We start from the raw sequence: 15263 nt of genomic DNA on the forward strand, positions 1-15263 counted from the left end.
GGGTACTGATTGTGGATGATCAGCCATGATCACAGTGAATGGCAGTGCTGGGTCGAAGGGCTGAATGGCCTACTCCTACACCTATTGTCTATTGCTCTTGTCTATATTTCTCATAACTTTATATATTTTATCAAGTTTCCCCATAACCTCAGGCATTCTGGAGAAAATAACCCGTCCTAAATCTGTCCAACCGCTCTCTTTAGCTAATGACCCCTTAATTCAGGCATCCTCTACAATCTTTCCAAAGTCTCCGCATCCTTCCTGTAATGGGGTGACCAGAACTCATGAAATACGGCCTATCCAAAGTCCTGTAATACTGTATCATGGCTACCTGACATACTCAATGCCCTGACCTATGAAAGTAAGCATACCATATGCCTACCACACCACTCTTCCTACTTGTGTTGCCATTTCCAGTGAGCTATGGACTTGGATCAAAACATTTCTCTGTACATCAATGCATTTAAGGGGCATGCCGTTAATGGTATATTTTACATTTGACCTCCCAAAGTGCAACACCTCACCTTTGCTCGGATTAAACTCTTTCCATCATATCTCTGCCCATTTCTACAACTGATCTATATGAAAAATGAATTTTAAAAAAAAGGATGAATATCCCACTGTATTCCTTGACAGCCTTCCTCACCGTCCACGACCCCAGCAATCTCGTTGTCTTCTGCAAACTTACTAACATCTGTCTACATTTACATCCAAGTCATTTATGTATATATCACAAACAGCAACGGTCTCGGCTCACATCCCTGTGCAACTCCACTGGTCACAGACCTCCAGACTGAATATTGTCCTTTCAACACTGCCCAGTCTTCAATCTGTAAACCAGTTCTGAATCCATATGGCCAAGTCACTGTTAATCCCATTATCTGGATCAGTTTACCATGGAGGACTTTATCAAATGCCTTACTGAAAACATGTAGACAACATCCACCACCCTACTCTCAATGATCACCTTTGTCACCTCCTCAGAAAACCCGATCGTTAGTAAAATGACCTGCCACATGCGTGCAAAACTATGCTGAATGTCCCTATTTAACCAATTCTCTTTCACACAGGAGTGAATCCTATACTGATGAATCCTCTCCAAAGCTTCTCTACCACTGATAGGTCAGTGGCCTATAATTCCCTGGATTCTCTCTGCTATCCTTAAATAAAGGAATTACATTTGCTACATTCCAGTTCTCTGGGACCTTGCCTGTGGTTAAATGCAAAGATCTATATCAAGGCTCCAGCAATCTCCTCTCTTGGCTCTCTCAATAACCTGGGATAAATTGCATCGGGTCCTGGGGATTTATCCACTTTAATGCTCTTCAAAATCCCTCAATAGCTCCTCCTTCCCATTCTCAAACTACCCTTCCATATAATTATTCGCCACACTAGTCTCGCTGTCCTTCTTGGTGAAAACAGATGCAAAGTACTTGTTTAGTGCCTTGCCTACACCCCTAGACTGCAAGCTCAAATTTCCCCCCTTTTTCCTTGAGCACAACTTTCCTCCTTTATTCTTGATCACAAATGCCCTCCTTCATCCTTGATAATTGTACCCCACTAGATCAGGTGATGTTGGTATGTCCAACCTTAATGATGTCACTAAATCTTTGGAATTTACTTGGATGAAATGCTAATTGATATGTGGAATGACATTTTCTCTAGAAGTTATGACTTAAAAATGTGGAAATTGGAGGTACCATCCTATTTCAGATCTGAATATAAAACTTTTACTGTACCCAAAACACAATGTGGTGAAGGAATTCAGCAGGCCAGGCAGCATCTGTGGAGGAAAACGACACACGCCGTATCGGTCGGGTCCCTATGTTGAAGAAAGATCCCAAACTCAAAACATTATTTATTTGTCCTCCATAGATATAAGGCTTGCAGTCCTCCAGCAATTTGTTCTTTGCTCAACATTCCACCATCTGCAGTCTCTGATCCTTTACCATATAACAACGAATATAATACAGCAAGCTTTTTATCTTTTCAATTTACCCAAGCTCTAGGATTTAACACGTATATGTTTAAAATGAGAAACCAGCTCCAAATTACTCATCTGTGTCATGAAATATGAAACGGCTTCAAATAGGTCAACACATCAAACTGTGACCTGGTGTGTATCAACATTGATGAATATGGATATGTGCATTTAATTGTCATGGGTCCCCTAGATTATCGTGTAATTACTTCCAGTATGCTCGTTACACAGTGCTTAAAGATAAGGCACACGCATTCAGTTTATTGGCCATGATAATGGGAACAGAAGGAAGAGCAGAAATATTTAGATATTTGAGGTTCATAAAAGAATGTGATTGGAGTAGTTCCAGGAAACAAGTGGTAGAATGGAGACCTATCTGAATGCAAGATCGAAAATGAAGTGGAGGGGTAAAAAGTGGGGTCTTTACAGTGAAAAAAACCCAGACCATATTGATTTCTATTGGGGGATTCATTTGCACTTTATATTACTATTCTAAAATAGCATTTTAGAATTTGGAGTCAAAAACATTATTGCTATTTTCTGTTAGTGAATAGTTTAGTTTATTGTCATCTTGTAACCAGATACAGTAAAAAACTTTTGTTGCATGCTATCCAGTCAAAGAAAAGGCTGTACATGAATACAATCAAGCTGTCCACAGTGTACAGATAAACAATAAAGGGCACAACATTTAGTGCACAATAAAGTCCAATTAAAGATAGCTCAAAGGTCTCCAATGAGGTGGATGGGAAGTCAGGACCGCACGCTAGCTGGTGAGAGTAAGGTGCGGGGGGAAAGATTTAATGGGAACCTGAGGGATAACCTTTTCACACAGAGGGTGATGGGTGTATGGAACGAGCTGTCAGAGAAGGTTGTTGAGGCAGGTACTATTGCAACGTTTAAGAATCATTTAGACATGGTACATGGATAGGACGGGTTTAGAGGGATATATGGGCCAAACACAGACAGGTGGGACTTGATGGGGCATGATGAACAGTGCGGACAAGTTGGGTCGAGGGGCCTGTTTCTACACTGTATGACTATGACTTACCCTCGACAGACACAGCCTCCAGAAAACCACTCTCAACAGGCCGCTCTACGAGTGACTACCTGCCTTTTTTATACACACATTCGAAGCCGTCACTCCGGGATGCTAACTGGTGTCTACTGCAAAATTGAATTGACACCAGTCATATGAAAGCAGTAAAGATGAAGTCAAAGAGGCAGGAGTACAGGGAATAAGAATTATAGTGAATAAAAAGTGTAGCTGATCAAATTAGATGAGAAAATCTCAGCTAGAACAATGCAGTCATTCCTGCTATCCCTTGCCCTTTTCCATAGTTCTCTAAAGAACTCCCCCAATCCTTTGCTGAAAGGGTTCCATCATCCATTCAGGATACTACCCACTTGCTGCAAGAAGCACTATGTTTCTCATGGTGCCTTTTTTTTCGGTTCTCACTTAAAAATATGCATCTTCTGATCCACAAGTCCGTTTCTCTCTGTCTGGAGTTCCCATTACTCTCAACACTTGCATCGTACCTCCCAAACTTCCCGTAGCACAAATCTCACATTTCTGGCGCCATTCTCCTGAACATTTCTATGCTTTTCAAACCTTTTAGAAATGGGACCAAATTAATAAGCTTTTTTTTTAAAGAAATCTTCACTTTATGAGAATGACTCTTTGCAGGGATCTCAGAAATCTGCTTGACATTTGTGAGGGATATCCCTGTTAACACGGTGCAACATATGTCGTAGGGACTACGGATGATATTGTGTGCTTCTCTTGAGAGCAGTATATTAGATTTTTTCAATCAGTAAATTTAAAGTTTGCTGACTTTAGATGCCGTGAATGTCATTAGACCATATGCAAGTATATTTCACCCAGCTATTCTCCATTTTTCTTTCTCCTTAGATACCGTTTCATGATAGAATAAGAACAAAATATCGGAAAACTCTTCAAAGGACCTCCAGACATCAGGAAGAGGAATGGCGACAGAGTTTGATTTGACTCCTCCAGAAATACAAGAACCCACCTTCTTTGACAATGTCCTGCGTTATGGCTTGTTTCTTGCAGCAATTTTCCAAATCGTCTGCATATTATCAATCTTGCTGCCTTCTAAATCACCAGAGCCGGTAAGAATTTCTCCAATTACCATTTCCTTTTAATCTCTGTATGTGGTGGGAGGAAGTGCAATTGATGACTGTTTTTAGTTGCAGTTGTTAATGGACAACAGCTTTGCTTTAAGTTTGCTTGAAACCAAAACTCTTTGAAACAAAAAAGAATCCCAATTTGCTTTGTTGTGCCTATTCCTGATTTACTACATGGCAGTTGATTGTCATTGTAAGAAGGGGGCAGAGGCAAAGAGAGGGTGAAAGATTTTCCTCAAGGAAGGGGAAGTATGTCAAGTAGGGATTTTGCCAGATGTTCAGGATTTTGGTCCATTTTACCAGGAATACAAGATAAATTCCCAGTAGAATGACCAATTTTCGATGAGGATCTGCAAGAGTGGGGTGGGGGGGCATACACCTCTATCAGGAGTCAGCAGAAACATAGAAATTAGGTGCAGGAGTAGGCCATTCGGCCCTTCGAGCCTGCACCGCCATTCAATATGATCATGGCTGATCATCCAACTCAGTATCCCGTACCTGCCTTCTCTCCACACCCTCTGATCCCCTTGGCCACAAGGGCCACATCTAACTCCCTCTTAAATATAGCCAATGAACTGGCCTCGACTACCCTCTGTGGCAGAGAGTTCCAGAGATTCACCACTCTCTGGCATAAACCACTTCAGTGATTTGGCATGAGGTCCATTGTCAGACAAGAAGCCAAGTGACATACAATTTGGGTATTGGGGGAGATGGGATGTATGGGTTTGGAAGCAGGTGAGCCACCCATTTTGCAACCAAAATACACCCTTCCTTTTGCTTTAATCCTTCTGGCACATTTCCGCTTAATCATTCCAGGGTTGAATTATGGAATGGTACAGGGATGTGTTAGCAATATGCTGACAATGAACACGTTTGAAAGGAAAGCTGAGAGGATGTAAATTAAAACGTAAGGCTTATGCCTTTTATCTGGCCTACATGTGACCAGACCCACCTTGTGTGGTTGCTTCAAAAATGACCTCTTGAGTGGCCTAGTAAGCTGCTCTGTTTAAGCAGGTTCATCTCATCTTCGCAAGGGACATTAAGGTCAGGTAATAAATGCTGGTTTTGGTGAGACAGCCAGATCCAATGTCTGAATAATCAAAGAAATAGAATAGCTACTTTTTAGGAAGGAACAGCAGATGCTGGTTTATACTGAAGATAGACACAAAATGTTGGAGTAACTCAGCAGGACAGGCAGCATCTCTGGAGAGAAGGAATGGATGACATTTCAGGTCAAAATCCTTCTTCAGATTGAATCTGGAGATAGGGAATTTGGAGACAGGGAAGGGTACAAAGAGAATGTAAGGTGTGAAAACGACTGATCAAAGCAGACAGTGATCAAGGAAATGTGGAATACAATTAAATATGGGTGAAGATATTTAACTGGATGCCTGCTTCTTCTCTGAGAAAATAAATTCTAGAATCACAATGAATATGTATGAGCCAGAACCTAATTTTATCAATGGATGGAATTTTCAATTCATTACCACATGCAAAGTCAGCGTAATGCCACGGGGACATGTAAATTGCCCATCTACTGATTACTATTCAGTGTTGAGTAAGGACAAGACGGCCATTGACATGATGAAGGTGTTGGGTAAGGACAGGACAGGCAAACATTTTGCCGTGCTCATCTGTATTTTTTACGTGAAGAGGAAAACTGTGCACATGGGTATTATCTGCACATATGGTTGGCATCAGTGAAGTTGTGACCCATTAGGGAATCAATGTGTTCAGTGACACAATGCCTGGAGAGTGAAAATACATTTGGAGAAACAAAATCCAAGATAAATATTTGAAGCGACAATTCAAATGCTATATTAAAACAACCACGGCACACTTTTTCCCTACCCAATTGTATTTGCACCTATTTCTACCAAGCACATTACTGGCAACACAATTGAGCCATTTTGTGCAGTGCATGTTAAAAATATCAAGACCAGCTCCAAATTAGTTTCTGAAACCACAATCAGATGTTCTTTCCCAGCAGCAACAAGTCAAGGACAAAGCTTGTAAGCTGCAGTATGAAAAAAGGCTGATCACATATCTTGACCATTCATACATAATGAGTTTGAGAATCTTGAGAGTTTGAGATCTCTTTTCAGCAATTAATTACCACAACTGCATTAGAAAGACACTTAGCTCCTTGGATTAATGGGTAGATGTACTTTACCATGCATTGCCAAAATATCCAGCATGTTTAATGTGTTTTGAGGTGCCTTTGTGATTAACTTTAGTCTAAATGACACGGCGTTTGTATAATTTGCCGGGCAGCTGACTGCGATCAGTGCAAATAAAGGTAAAAAATGAAATTAGGGCAACACTTCCCTCCCCTTTCTTGATCTCATAGTCTCCATCACAGGAAATAGGCTAACGACCGACGTCTATTACAAACACTGACTCCCACAACTATCTCGACTACACTTCTTCCCCCCCCCCCCTGCTTCCTGCAAAGACTATATCCCCTACTCCCAATTCATCCATCTACACCCAAAATGAGGTGTTCCATTCCAGGACATCCAAGATATCCTCATTCTTGAGGGAACGGGGGTTCCCCTCTCCCATCAGAGATCAGGCCCTCACTCGTGTCTCGATTCTCCGCCCTTGCTCCCCCTCCCCCTAGTCAGAAAAGTCCCCCTAGTCCTTCCACCCCATCAGCTGTCTCATACGACACATAATTCTCCGCAATTTCCACCACTTCCAACGGGATCCCACCACTAGCCACATTTTCCCATCTCCACCCCTTTCTGCCTTCCGCAGAGACCGTTCCCTCCGCAACTCCCTGGTTAACTCATCTCTTCCCACCGTAACCACCCTTTCCCCAGGTACCTTCTCCTGCAACTGCAGAAGATGCAGTTGCCATGTCGACATGTCGTTATACCTCCTCCCTCGACTCTGTGCAGGGACCCCGACAGGTTAGGCAGCGATTAACCTGCACCTCCTCCAGTCTCATCTACTGTATCCATTGTTCAAGATGTGGATTCTTATCGGCGAGACCAAATGTGGACTGAGCGATGTCATTCCACTTTTCCACAGAAAGGCGGGAAAGAGAAAACAGGAAATTATAGACCAGTTATCTTTACATCGGTAGTGGAGAAGATGCTTGAGTCTATTATTAAAGATGTTATGGCAGCGCATTTGGAAAGCAGTGACAGGATTGGACAATGTCAGCATGGATTTATGAAGGGAAAATCATGCTTGACTAAACTTCTGGAATTTTTTTGAGGATGTAACAAGTAGAATCGATTTGGGTGAGCCAGTGGATGTGGTGTATCTGGACTTTCAAAAAGCCTTTGACAAGGTCCCACACAAGAGATTAGTGTGCAAAATTGGAGCATACGGTATTGGGGGTAGGGTAGGGTAGACATGGATAGAGAACTGGTTGGCAAGAAGCAAAGAGTAGGAATTAACGGGTTCTTTTTAGAATGACAGGCAGTGACTAATGGGGTGCTGGGACGCCAGCTCTTTACAATATATATTTATGATTTAGACGAGGGAATTAAATGTAACATTTCCAAGTTTGCAGATGACACAATACTGTGTGAGCAGTGAGGAGGATGCTAGGAGGCTGCAGGATGACATGGATCGGTTGGGTGAGTGGGCAGATGCAGAATAATGTGGATAAATGTGAGGTTATCCACTTTGGTGGCAAGACCAGGAAGGCAGATTATCTGAATGGTGTCAGATTAGGAAAAGGGGAGGTGCAATGAATCCTGGGTATGCTTGCACATCAGTCTCTGACAGTGCGCATGCAGATACATAGAACATAGAAAATAGGTGCAGGAGTAGGCCATTCGGCCCTTCGAGCCTGCACCGCCATTCAATATGATCATGGTTGATCATCCAACTCATTAGGTACAGCAGGCAATGAAAAAGGCTAATGGCATGTTGGCCTTCATTGCAAGAAGATTTGAGTTTAGGAACAAGGAGGTCCTACTGTAGTTGTACAGAGCCCTGGTGAGACTGCACCTGGAGTATTGTGTGCAATTTTGGTCTCCTAATTCGAGGAAGGTCATTATTGCTATTGAGGAAGTGCAAGGTTAATTCCCGGGATGGCGGGACTGACATATAATTAAAGAATGGGACGACTGGGCTTGTATTCACTGGAATTTAAAAGGATGAGAGGGGATCTTATAGAAACATATAACATTCTTAAAGGATTGGACAGGCTAGGTGCAGGAAAACTGTTCCCGATGTTGGAGGTGTCCAGAACCGGGGGTCACAGTTTAAGAATAAGGGGTAGGCCATTTAGGACTTTTCACCCGGAGAGTTGTAAATCTGTAGAATTCTCTGGCACAGAATGCAGTGGAGGCCAATTCACTGGATATTATCAATAGAGAGTTAGATTTAGCTCTTTGGGCTAAAGAAATCGAGGGATATGGGGAAAAAGCAGGAACGGGGCACTGATTTTAGATGATCAGCCATGATCATATTGAATGGTGGTGCTGGCTCGAATGGCCTACTCCAGCACCTATTTTTCTATATTTCAAGGTTTCTAACAAATAGCTACCTGTTGTCCCTTTATCTCTCTACATTTATATCTCTTGTTTCCCTTATCCATATTTTCGTGTTCATATTCTTGCAAATCTTTCCTTTGCTTCACTATCAGCTCTGCTCACCAAGGCAACAACATTTTGTTGGGTTCATTTTCTTGACAGCTAGACCCCTGTAGGGCATGTCTGGTGGGGTTTGTTTTTCATGGTGTAATATTATTGTTGAATGCTCAAGCATGTGTAGCTGTCAGAATTGATTCTGTTCTTATCCTCTCCTAATGTAATGTGGGCGTACTTCAAGCAGTGACCACTAGATAGCGCTGAGGAACACTTAGCTCCCATTTAATTTGCTTTTGGTCTCGGGAACACTCATTCTAAGCACCAGCTATAACTAACTCGCTCAATCCAATCCAAGAGTTTCAAGATCTGACAATAGACAATAGGTGAAAGAGTAGGCCATTCGGCCCCTCGAGCCAGCACTGCCATTCAATGTGATCGTGGCTGATCATCCCCAATCAGTACCCTGTTCCTGCCTTCTCCCCATATCCCATGACTGCTGTCATTAAGAGCCCTATCTAGCTCTCTCTTGAAAGTATACAGAGAACCAGCCTCCACCACCCTCTGAGGCAGAGAATTTCACAGACTCACAACTCTCTGTGTGAAAAAGTGTTTCCTCATCTCCATTCTAAATGGCTTACCCCTTATTCTAAAATATCAATCTTAAATACCAATAACAATATCAAGAGTCAAGAGTGTTTTATTGTCATTTGTCCCAGATAGGACAATGACATTTTTGCTTCCTACAGCACAACAGAATATGTAAACATAGTAGATAATGGGAAATAAAATGTTCAATGTGCACGCATACTCAATAAATAAACAAACATTGCGCAATATTAATAATAGTCTGTTGTAGTTCAGAGCTTATTTGTTGTTGTGTTTAATAGTCTGATGGCTGTGGGGAAGAAGCTGTTCCTGAACCTGGACATTACAGTTTTCAGGCTCCTGTACCTTCTTCCTGATGGCAATGGTGAGATGAGTGTGTGCCCAGGATAGTGTGGGTCTTTGATGATGTTGGCTGCCTTTTTGAGGCAGCGACTTCAATAGATCCTGCCGATGGTGGGGAGGTCGGAGCCAGTGATGGACTGGGCAGTGTGCACAACTTTTTGCTGTCTTTTCTGCTCCTGGACGTTCAAGTTGCCGAACCAGGCCACGATGCAACCCGCCAGTATGCTCCTTACTGTGCAGCTGTAGAAGTTCAAGAGAATCCTCTTTGACATCACCATGACAAATCTATTGAATCACTGTGAATGTATTTCAGGCACATAATTTTAATGCTTTCAATTTAGTGCAGCCATATAAGAATTTCCTCTGCTCCTGAAATTGCAAGAAAAGGTAATTTAATATTGACAAAAAGTATTGCATTCTGTTTTATGAAGATGGAATATGAATTTAATGTTTGCTTCTTTGTGATTGAGATATTTTAAAATGTTTGTCAAAGATATACCTGCTATAAAGTTTTTGTCATTTGCATCGGAAGGGATGAAGTTTAATACTATTTTAGTTTTCATGAATGCAATATTTAACTTTGTACTTTGGATCATGTTAATCTGTAATGGTTGTTTGCCATTTCTATCCACGTTTATTTCTCATTATCATTTTACACACGAGAGCTGTATTTCCGGCACAAAACAGAGGGCTTATCTCACATTTTTATAAGGAGTAATTGCTGGAGGAACTCATTAGGTTAGGCAGCATTTGTGTAAGGAATGGACAGCCAACCTTTCAGGTTGGAATAAGGGTTTCGGCCCCAAACGTTGCCTATTTCCTTCGCTCCATAGCTGCTGCTGCACCCGCTGAGTTTTTCCAGCATTTTTGTCTACCTTCGATTTTCCCGCATCTGCAGTTCCTTCTTAAACTTTCAGGTTGGGACTCATCTTCAGATCTGCCCAGTTTCTCCTGCAGTTTGTTTGCCCAACATTCCAGCATCTGCAGTCTCTAGTGTTTCCATTTTATAAAGTACCTCTCTGATTTCGCATTCATTTGCCTTACTGTCTTAGGTTAGTTGTTATGAGAAATTAAATAAAAAATTGCTGTCAGCTGTTGTGGTGAAAAGTGCTGATACCAAGTGTAAAGTGAGCCTTGCAGTTTGTTGCATCTATTCTTGTCTGTCTTGCTGCTAATACCATAGATTTTCTTGCTATATATGTGTGTGTGTGTGTGTGTGTGTGTTTGAAGATTGGTGGTTAGGCTGAGAGCTTAAATAGAGTACTCTCTGCACAATTGTCTCTCTCGTAATTTCCTCTTGCATAACCAGTTCTACTTCAAGCCCTAAAGAGACAGGTTGCTTCTCTCTAAGGTAGACCAAAATGCTGGAGAAACTTAGCGGGTGCAGCAGCATCTATGGAGCGAAGGAAATAGGTGACGTTTCGGGCCGAATCCCTTCGTCAGACCCTTGCTTCTCTCTCATTTTTTTGCAAATAAGGTAGTTTTCTATTGCGCAAGAGCTCTTGTGGTTGCTGCTGGAGCTTTCTAAGAAAGGATCCAAGAAAAGCTCAATGTCATTGTTCTATCGCCTTATATGTTTGAATTCACTCAGTTTGTCACAGAATGGGGTGCATTTGTGTTCTATTATTAGCACTAGTTGATATTAGTCATTTTTTTTATTATTTACAAAAAAATCTAAATAGAGTCATAGAACCACAACATATGCCCTGTACCCCATCATGTTCATGTTGACCTTTTTGCCCATCTACACTAATCCCATTTGTCTATGTTAGGGCCATATAATTCTATATACAGCAGGCACCTGAGAGCCCTGGAACAATACCATCAAAGATCTTTACGAAAGATTCTGAGGATCAGCTGGGAGGACCAACGCACCAATATTAGAGTTTTGGAGGAAGCCAACATGTCCAGCATCACCACCACAACACACGTCTCCCTAAACAAATCCTGTACTCTCAATTGAAGGAGCCCCGGCGGGTCAAAGAAACGCTTCAAGGACAACATCAAGAACAGTCTGAAGAAATTCCATATCACATTGAACACATTGCACTGGACAGGCGCTCCTGGAGGAAATCCGTGCAGGAAGGAGCTGCACGTCACAAAATGGAATTACGCCATGTCGCAGAGACAAAGTGACAGCACCATAAGGAGAGAGAGAAGGGGGCTCGACGACTATCAACCACCGCCAGTCTCCACTGCCCACGTTGCACCAAGGTGTGTGGATCGCGGATCGACCTCTACAGACATCTGCAGACCCACAAGTAGACGACCCTATGGAGATGAGCAGTTTTGAGTGACTGCTGATGATGATATAGTTGTCTAAATCCCTCTTAAATGTAGTCATATGTTTAGTTTTTGCTAATGTCAGAGAGAGAGAGAGAGAGATATGCAAGGTAACTATTGCATGGAATGCTGGTAAAGTATCATCAGTTAGAAAGCAAATAAAGGCCTCTCTCTTTCTTCAGTAACATAAGGAAATCAGTCATCAGGAGTAAACGTGGGGATTAACAATATGATTGTACGGACCCTTGAGAAGAATCTTGGCCCAGATTTTGCTGGGGAATGATAATAGATCCTTGTGAATCTGCAATCATTCCCTGAGAAATCTTCTGATAGTTTCTGCAAAACATAGAAGCCCCAAAGCAACAAGCAGCTGGTCATATTAGTTTTACTGAAGCTATTGCACCCCATTTATAGTCCATCATGGGAGTAAGATGCTGCTTTAATTTTCCACCATTTTTGCAGGTGTCTCTTTAAATAGCTTTGGATTCAACTAGCAACTTCATTCATTTCACCAGAGGAGAATAACTAAGATCGACCTAGTTACGACGATTTTTTTTTTCGGATTGTTTTAGTTGATGAAGTTTAACTATGTGCTTTGCAGGATATTTGTATTTTAACGTTTTGATGACTTTTTGAGCAATAAACTATTTCTGTAATCTAGTTAAGTAGGAGGCATGCCTCGGAAGCTCTGTTTACTTCTGTTGTTGTTTAAGTGGGTTTTTTTCAGTAAATTCTGTTCCCTTAAAGCCAAGCCATTGTATTGCAGAAGGCAGTATTATTGTGTAGTACCTTACCTTGAGGACATTACATTGCACAGACGCTCTGAAGAAGGGTCTCTGCCTCTCATAATTGTATATACTTCTATCAGGTCTCCCCGCAACTTCTGGCATTTCCAAGAAAACAATCCAAGTCTGTCCAACCTCTCCCTGCAGCTAATACCTGCTAATGCAGGCATCATTCTTATAAACTACCTCTGCACCCTTTCCAAAGGCTCCACATCCTTGCCGATTGTTCAAACAAATGCCTCAATCGTTGGCCAACAGTTCATTCTACAATGATCCTAAACATACTGCTAAAGGAACAAAGGAGATTATCAAAGCTAAAAAATGGTCAATTCTTGAATGGCCACGTCAATCACCCGATCTGAACCTAATTGAGCATGCCTTTTATATGCTGAAGAGAAAACTGAAGGGGACTAGCCCCCAAATCAAGCACAAGCTAAAGATGGCTGCAATACAGGCTTGGCAGAACATCACCAGAGAAGACACCCAGCAACTGGTGATGCCCATGAATCCCAGACTTCAAGCAGTCATTGCATGCAAAGGATATGCAACAAAATACTAAACATGACTGCTTTCATTTACATGACATTGCTGTGTCCCAAATATTATGGTGGCCTGAAATGGGGGGACTATGTATAAACACTGGTGTAATTTCTACATGGTGAAACCAAAATGTATAAAAATGGCCTTTATTAAAATCTGACAATGTACACTTTAACCATAAGTTATTTTTTTTTTCTATTACAAATCTCAAATTGTGGAGTAGAGAGGCAAATAAATAAATGATTGGTCTAGGTCTCAAACAGTATGGAGGGCACTGTACCTATCTCTGCGTTTAAAAATATCCATTGACGGTCTCCACAGCCTACTGTAGCAAAGAATTCCACAGATTCACCACCCTCTGAAGAAATTCCTCCTCATCTCCTACCTAAAGGAATGTTAATTCTGGAGCTATGACCTCTAGTCCTAGACTCTCCCACTAGTGGAAACATCCTCTTCACATCTAGATGGTGTAGATCACCATGATCATATTGATTGACCAGGAAGGGCTTTGAGAGCTTACGCCTGTCACATTTCTTTTACTTTATTGCAGGTGCAAGGAATCTAAAATTAAATTAAAAAACAGAATCATGCTGGTAACATTTCACAGGTCAGACAGCAACTGTGGAGTGAGTGCATTTCCTTGTTAGCATATCTGCTGTATTATTGAAGTAACAGGGCTTGGGAGAAATTACCCAGTGATTCAGTTAAGGGTGAAATTGTAAGTTCCTCCATCGCTTACCCTGCCTTTAAATATTGTGATACAAGGTTATTAACTTGAAACTTTAACACAATTTCTCATTTGCTGATAGCTAACATGCCGAACGTTATTAAGTTTCATTGTCTGTTATTAATTCATTGAATAATTGATCAAAGCTCAAATTTTGTTTAGCTGTCATCTGTTTAAATGATAATGAAATAGCATTTGGAGAAGGCCTTTGAGCATATTTTATTTTGCCCAGAATACCAATCCAACAGTTTTCTCATTGCAGTATCAAGCTGTTATTGGGTCCCTCGCACCTTGTTGCAATTGTTTTGAAAATAAAAAAAAGGAGTCTGACAAGTAACCTAAATTTTCCTTTCAAAGCCATGAACATATTCTGCTGTCCTGACTGATTTGATGCTTTTGTCTGGGGTTTACTTTCTCAATATCGTGATTGGACATAATCCCCTGGGCGACATTTTAGCAGTAGTAGATAAAATTCCTAGCTTGTTCTATTGTTAACCAGAGCTCTTTTGATTGCCACTGTGGTGTTCTTTTAAACATCGTGAGCTATAATAAATTGAAAGAAAACTTGTACGGGGCTGGAAGGGCGCTCCCGTGAGGGGCTGAGACGCTCCCGTGGGGCGCTGAGGTGGCCCAGCCCGAGGGTAACGGCGCTCCCGTCGGGGCGGGCCACCTCGAGGGTGGAACTGCGCTCCTGTTGGGGCGGCCCAGCTCGAGGGTAACGGCGCTCCCGTGAGGGTGGCCTGGCGCGGGGCTGAGACGCTCACGTGAGGGCGACCCGGCTCGGGGCTGGAACGGTGCTCCGGTGGCTGAGACGGCGTTCTGGCGGCGGCGGCCTGAGTCCGGGGTTCGGCCGCGGGCCAGTGGACGACGTCGTCAACAGCTGCGTCCGCTGGACTGGAGGGCGGCAGCTTTGACCACCCCGGGCCACGGTGTTTGAACCGGCCAGTTTGCGGAGCTCGGTGAGCCGCGGGACTGATTTACCATCGCCCGGTGGGGTATTGCCTCAGCGCAGAGGGAGAAGAGGAGGGAAGAGACTGCAGCCCTAAGATTTTTGCCTCCATCACAGTGAGGAGGTGCTTGGTGGACTCACTGTGGTGGATGTTAATTTGTGTTTACTGTCTGTTCTGTTGTCTATTATTGTATTATTGTATGTATGACTGCAGGCACGAAATTTAGTTCAGACTGAAAGGTCTGAATGACAATAAAGGAAATTCAATTCAATTCAATACTTGCTGTCAAGGAAATTGTTTATCGTCCTCATTAACTTTAATGAGGACCCGATAATACTCCATGCGGGTGCA

General features: G+C 42.3%; 1 protein-coding gene across 2 annotated transcripts in view; it reads left to right on the plus strand.

Moving 5' to 3' along the window:
- The window catches only part of manbal (mannosidase beta like), a 30535-nt gene that overhangs the window by 9288 nt on the left and 5984 nt on the right, over positions 1-15263 (plus strand). For both annotated transcript variants that reach the window (XM_055652356.1, XM_055652357.1), the window contains exon 2: positions 3891-4111. In XM_055652356.1, the coding sequence (XP_055508331.1) occupies positions 3965-4111 (147 nt within the window). In that variant the 5' untranslated portion in view covers positions 3891-3964. The remainder of the gene's footprint in view (positions 1-3890; positions 4112-15263) is intronic.

The sequence above is a fragment of the Leucoraja erinacea genome, chromosome 21 (genome assembly GCF_028641065.1).
Source record: "Leucoraja erinacea ecotype New England chromosome 21, Leri_hhj_1, whole genome shotgun sequence".
NCBI lineage: Eukaryota > Metazoa > Chordata > Chondrichthyes > Rajiformes > Rajidae > Leucoraja > Leucoraja erinaceus.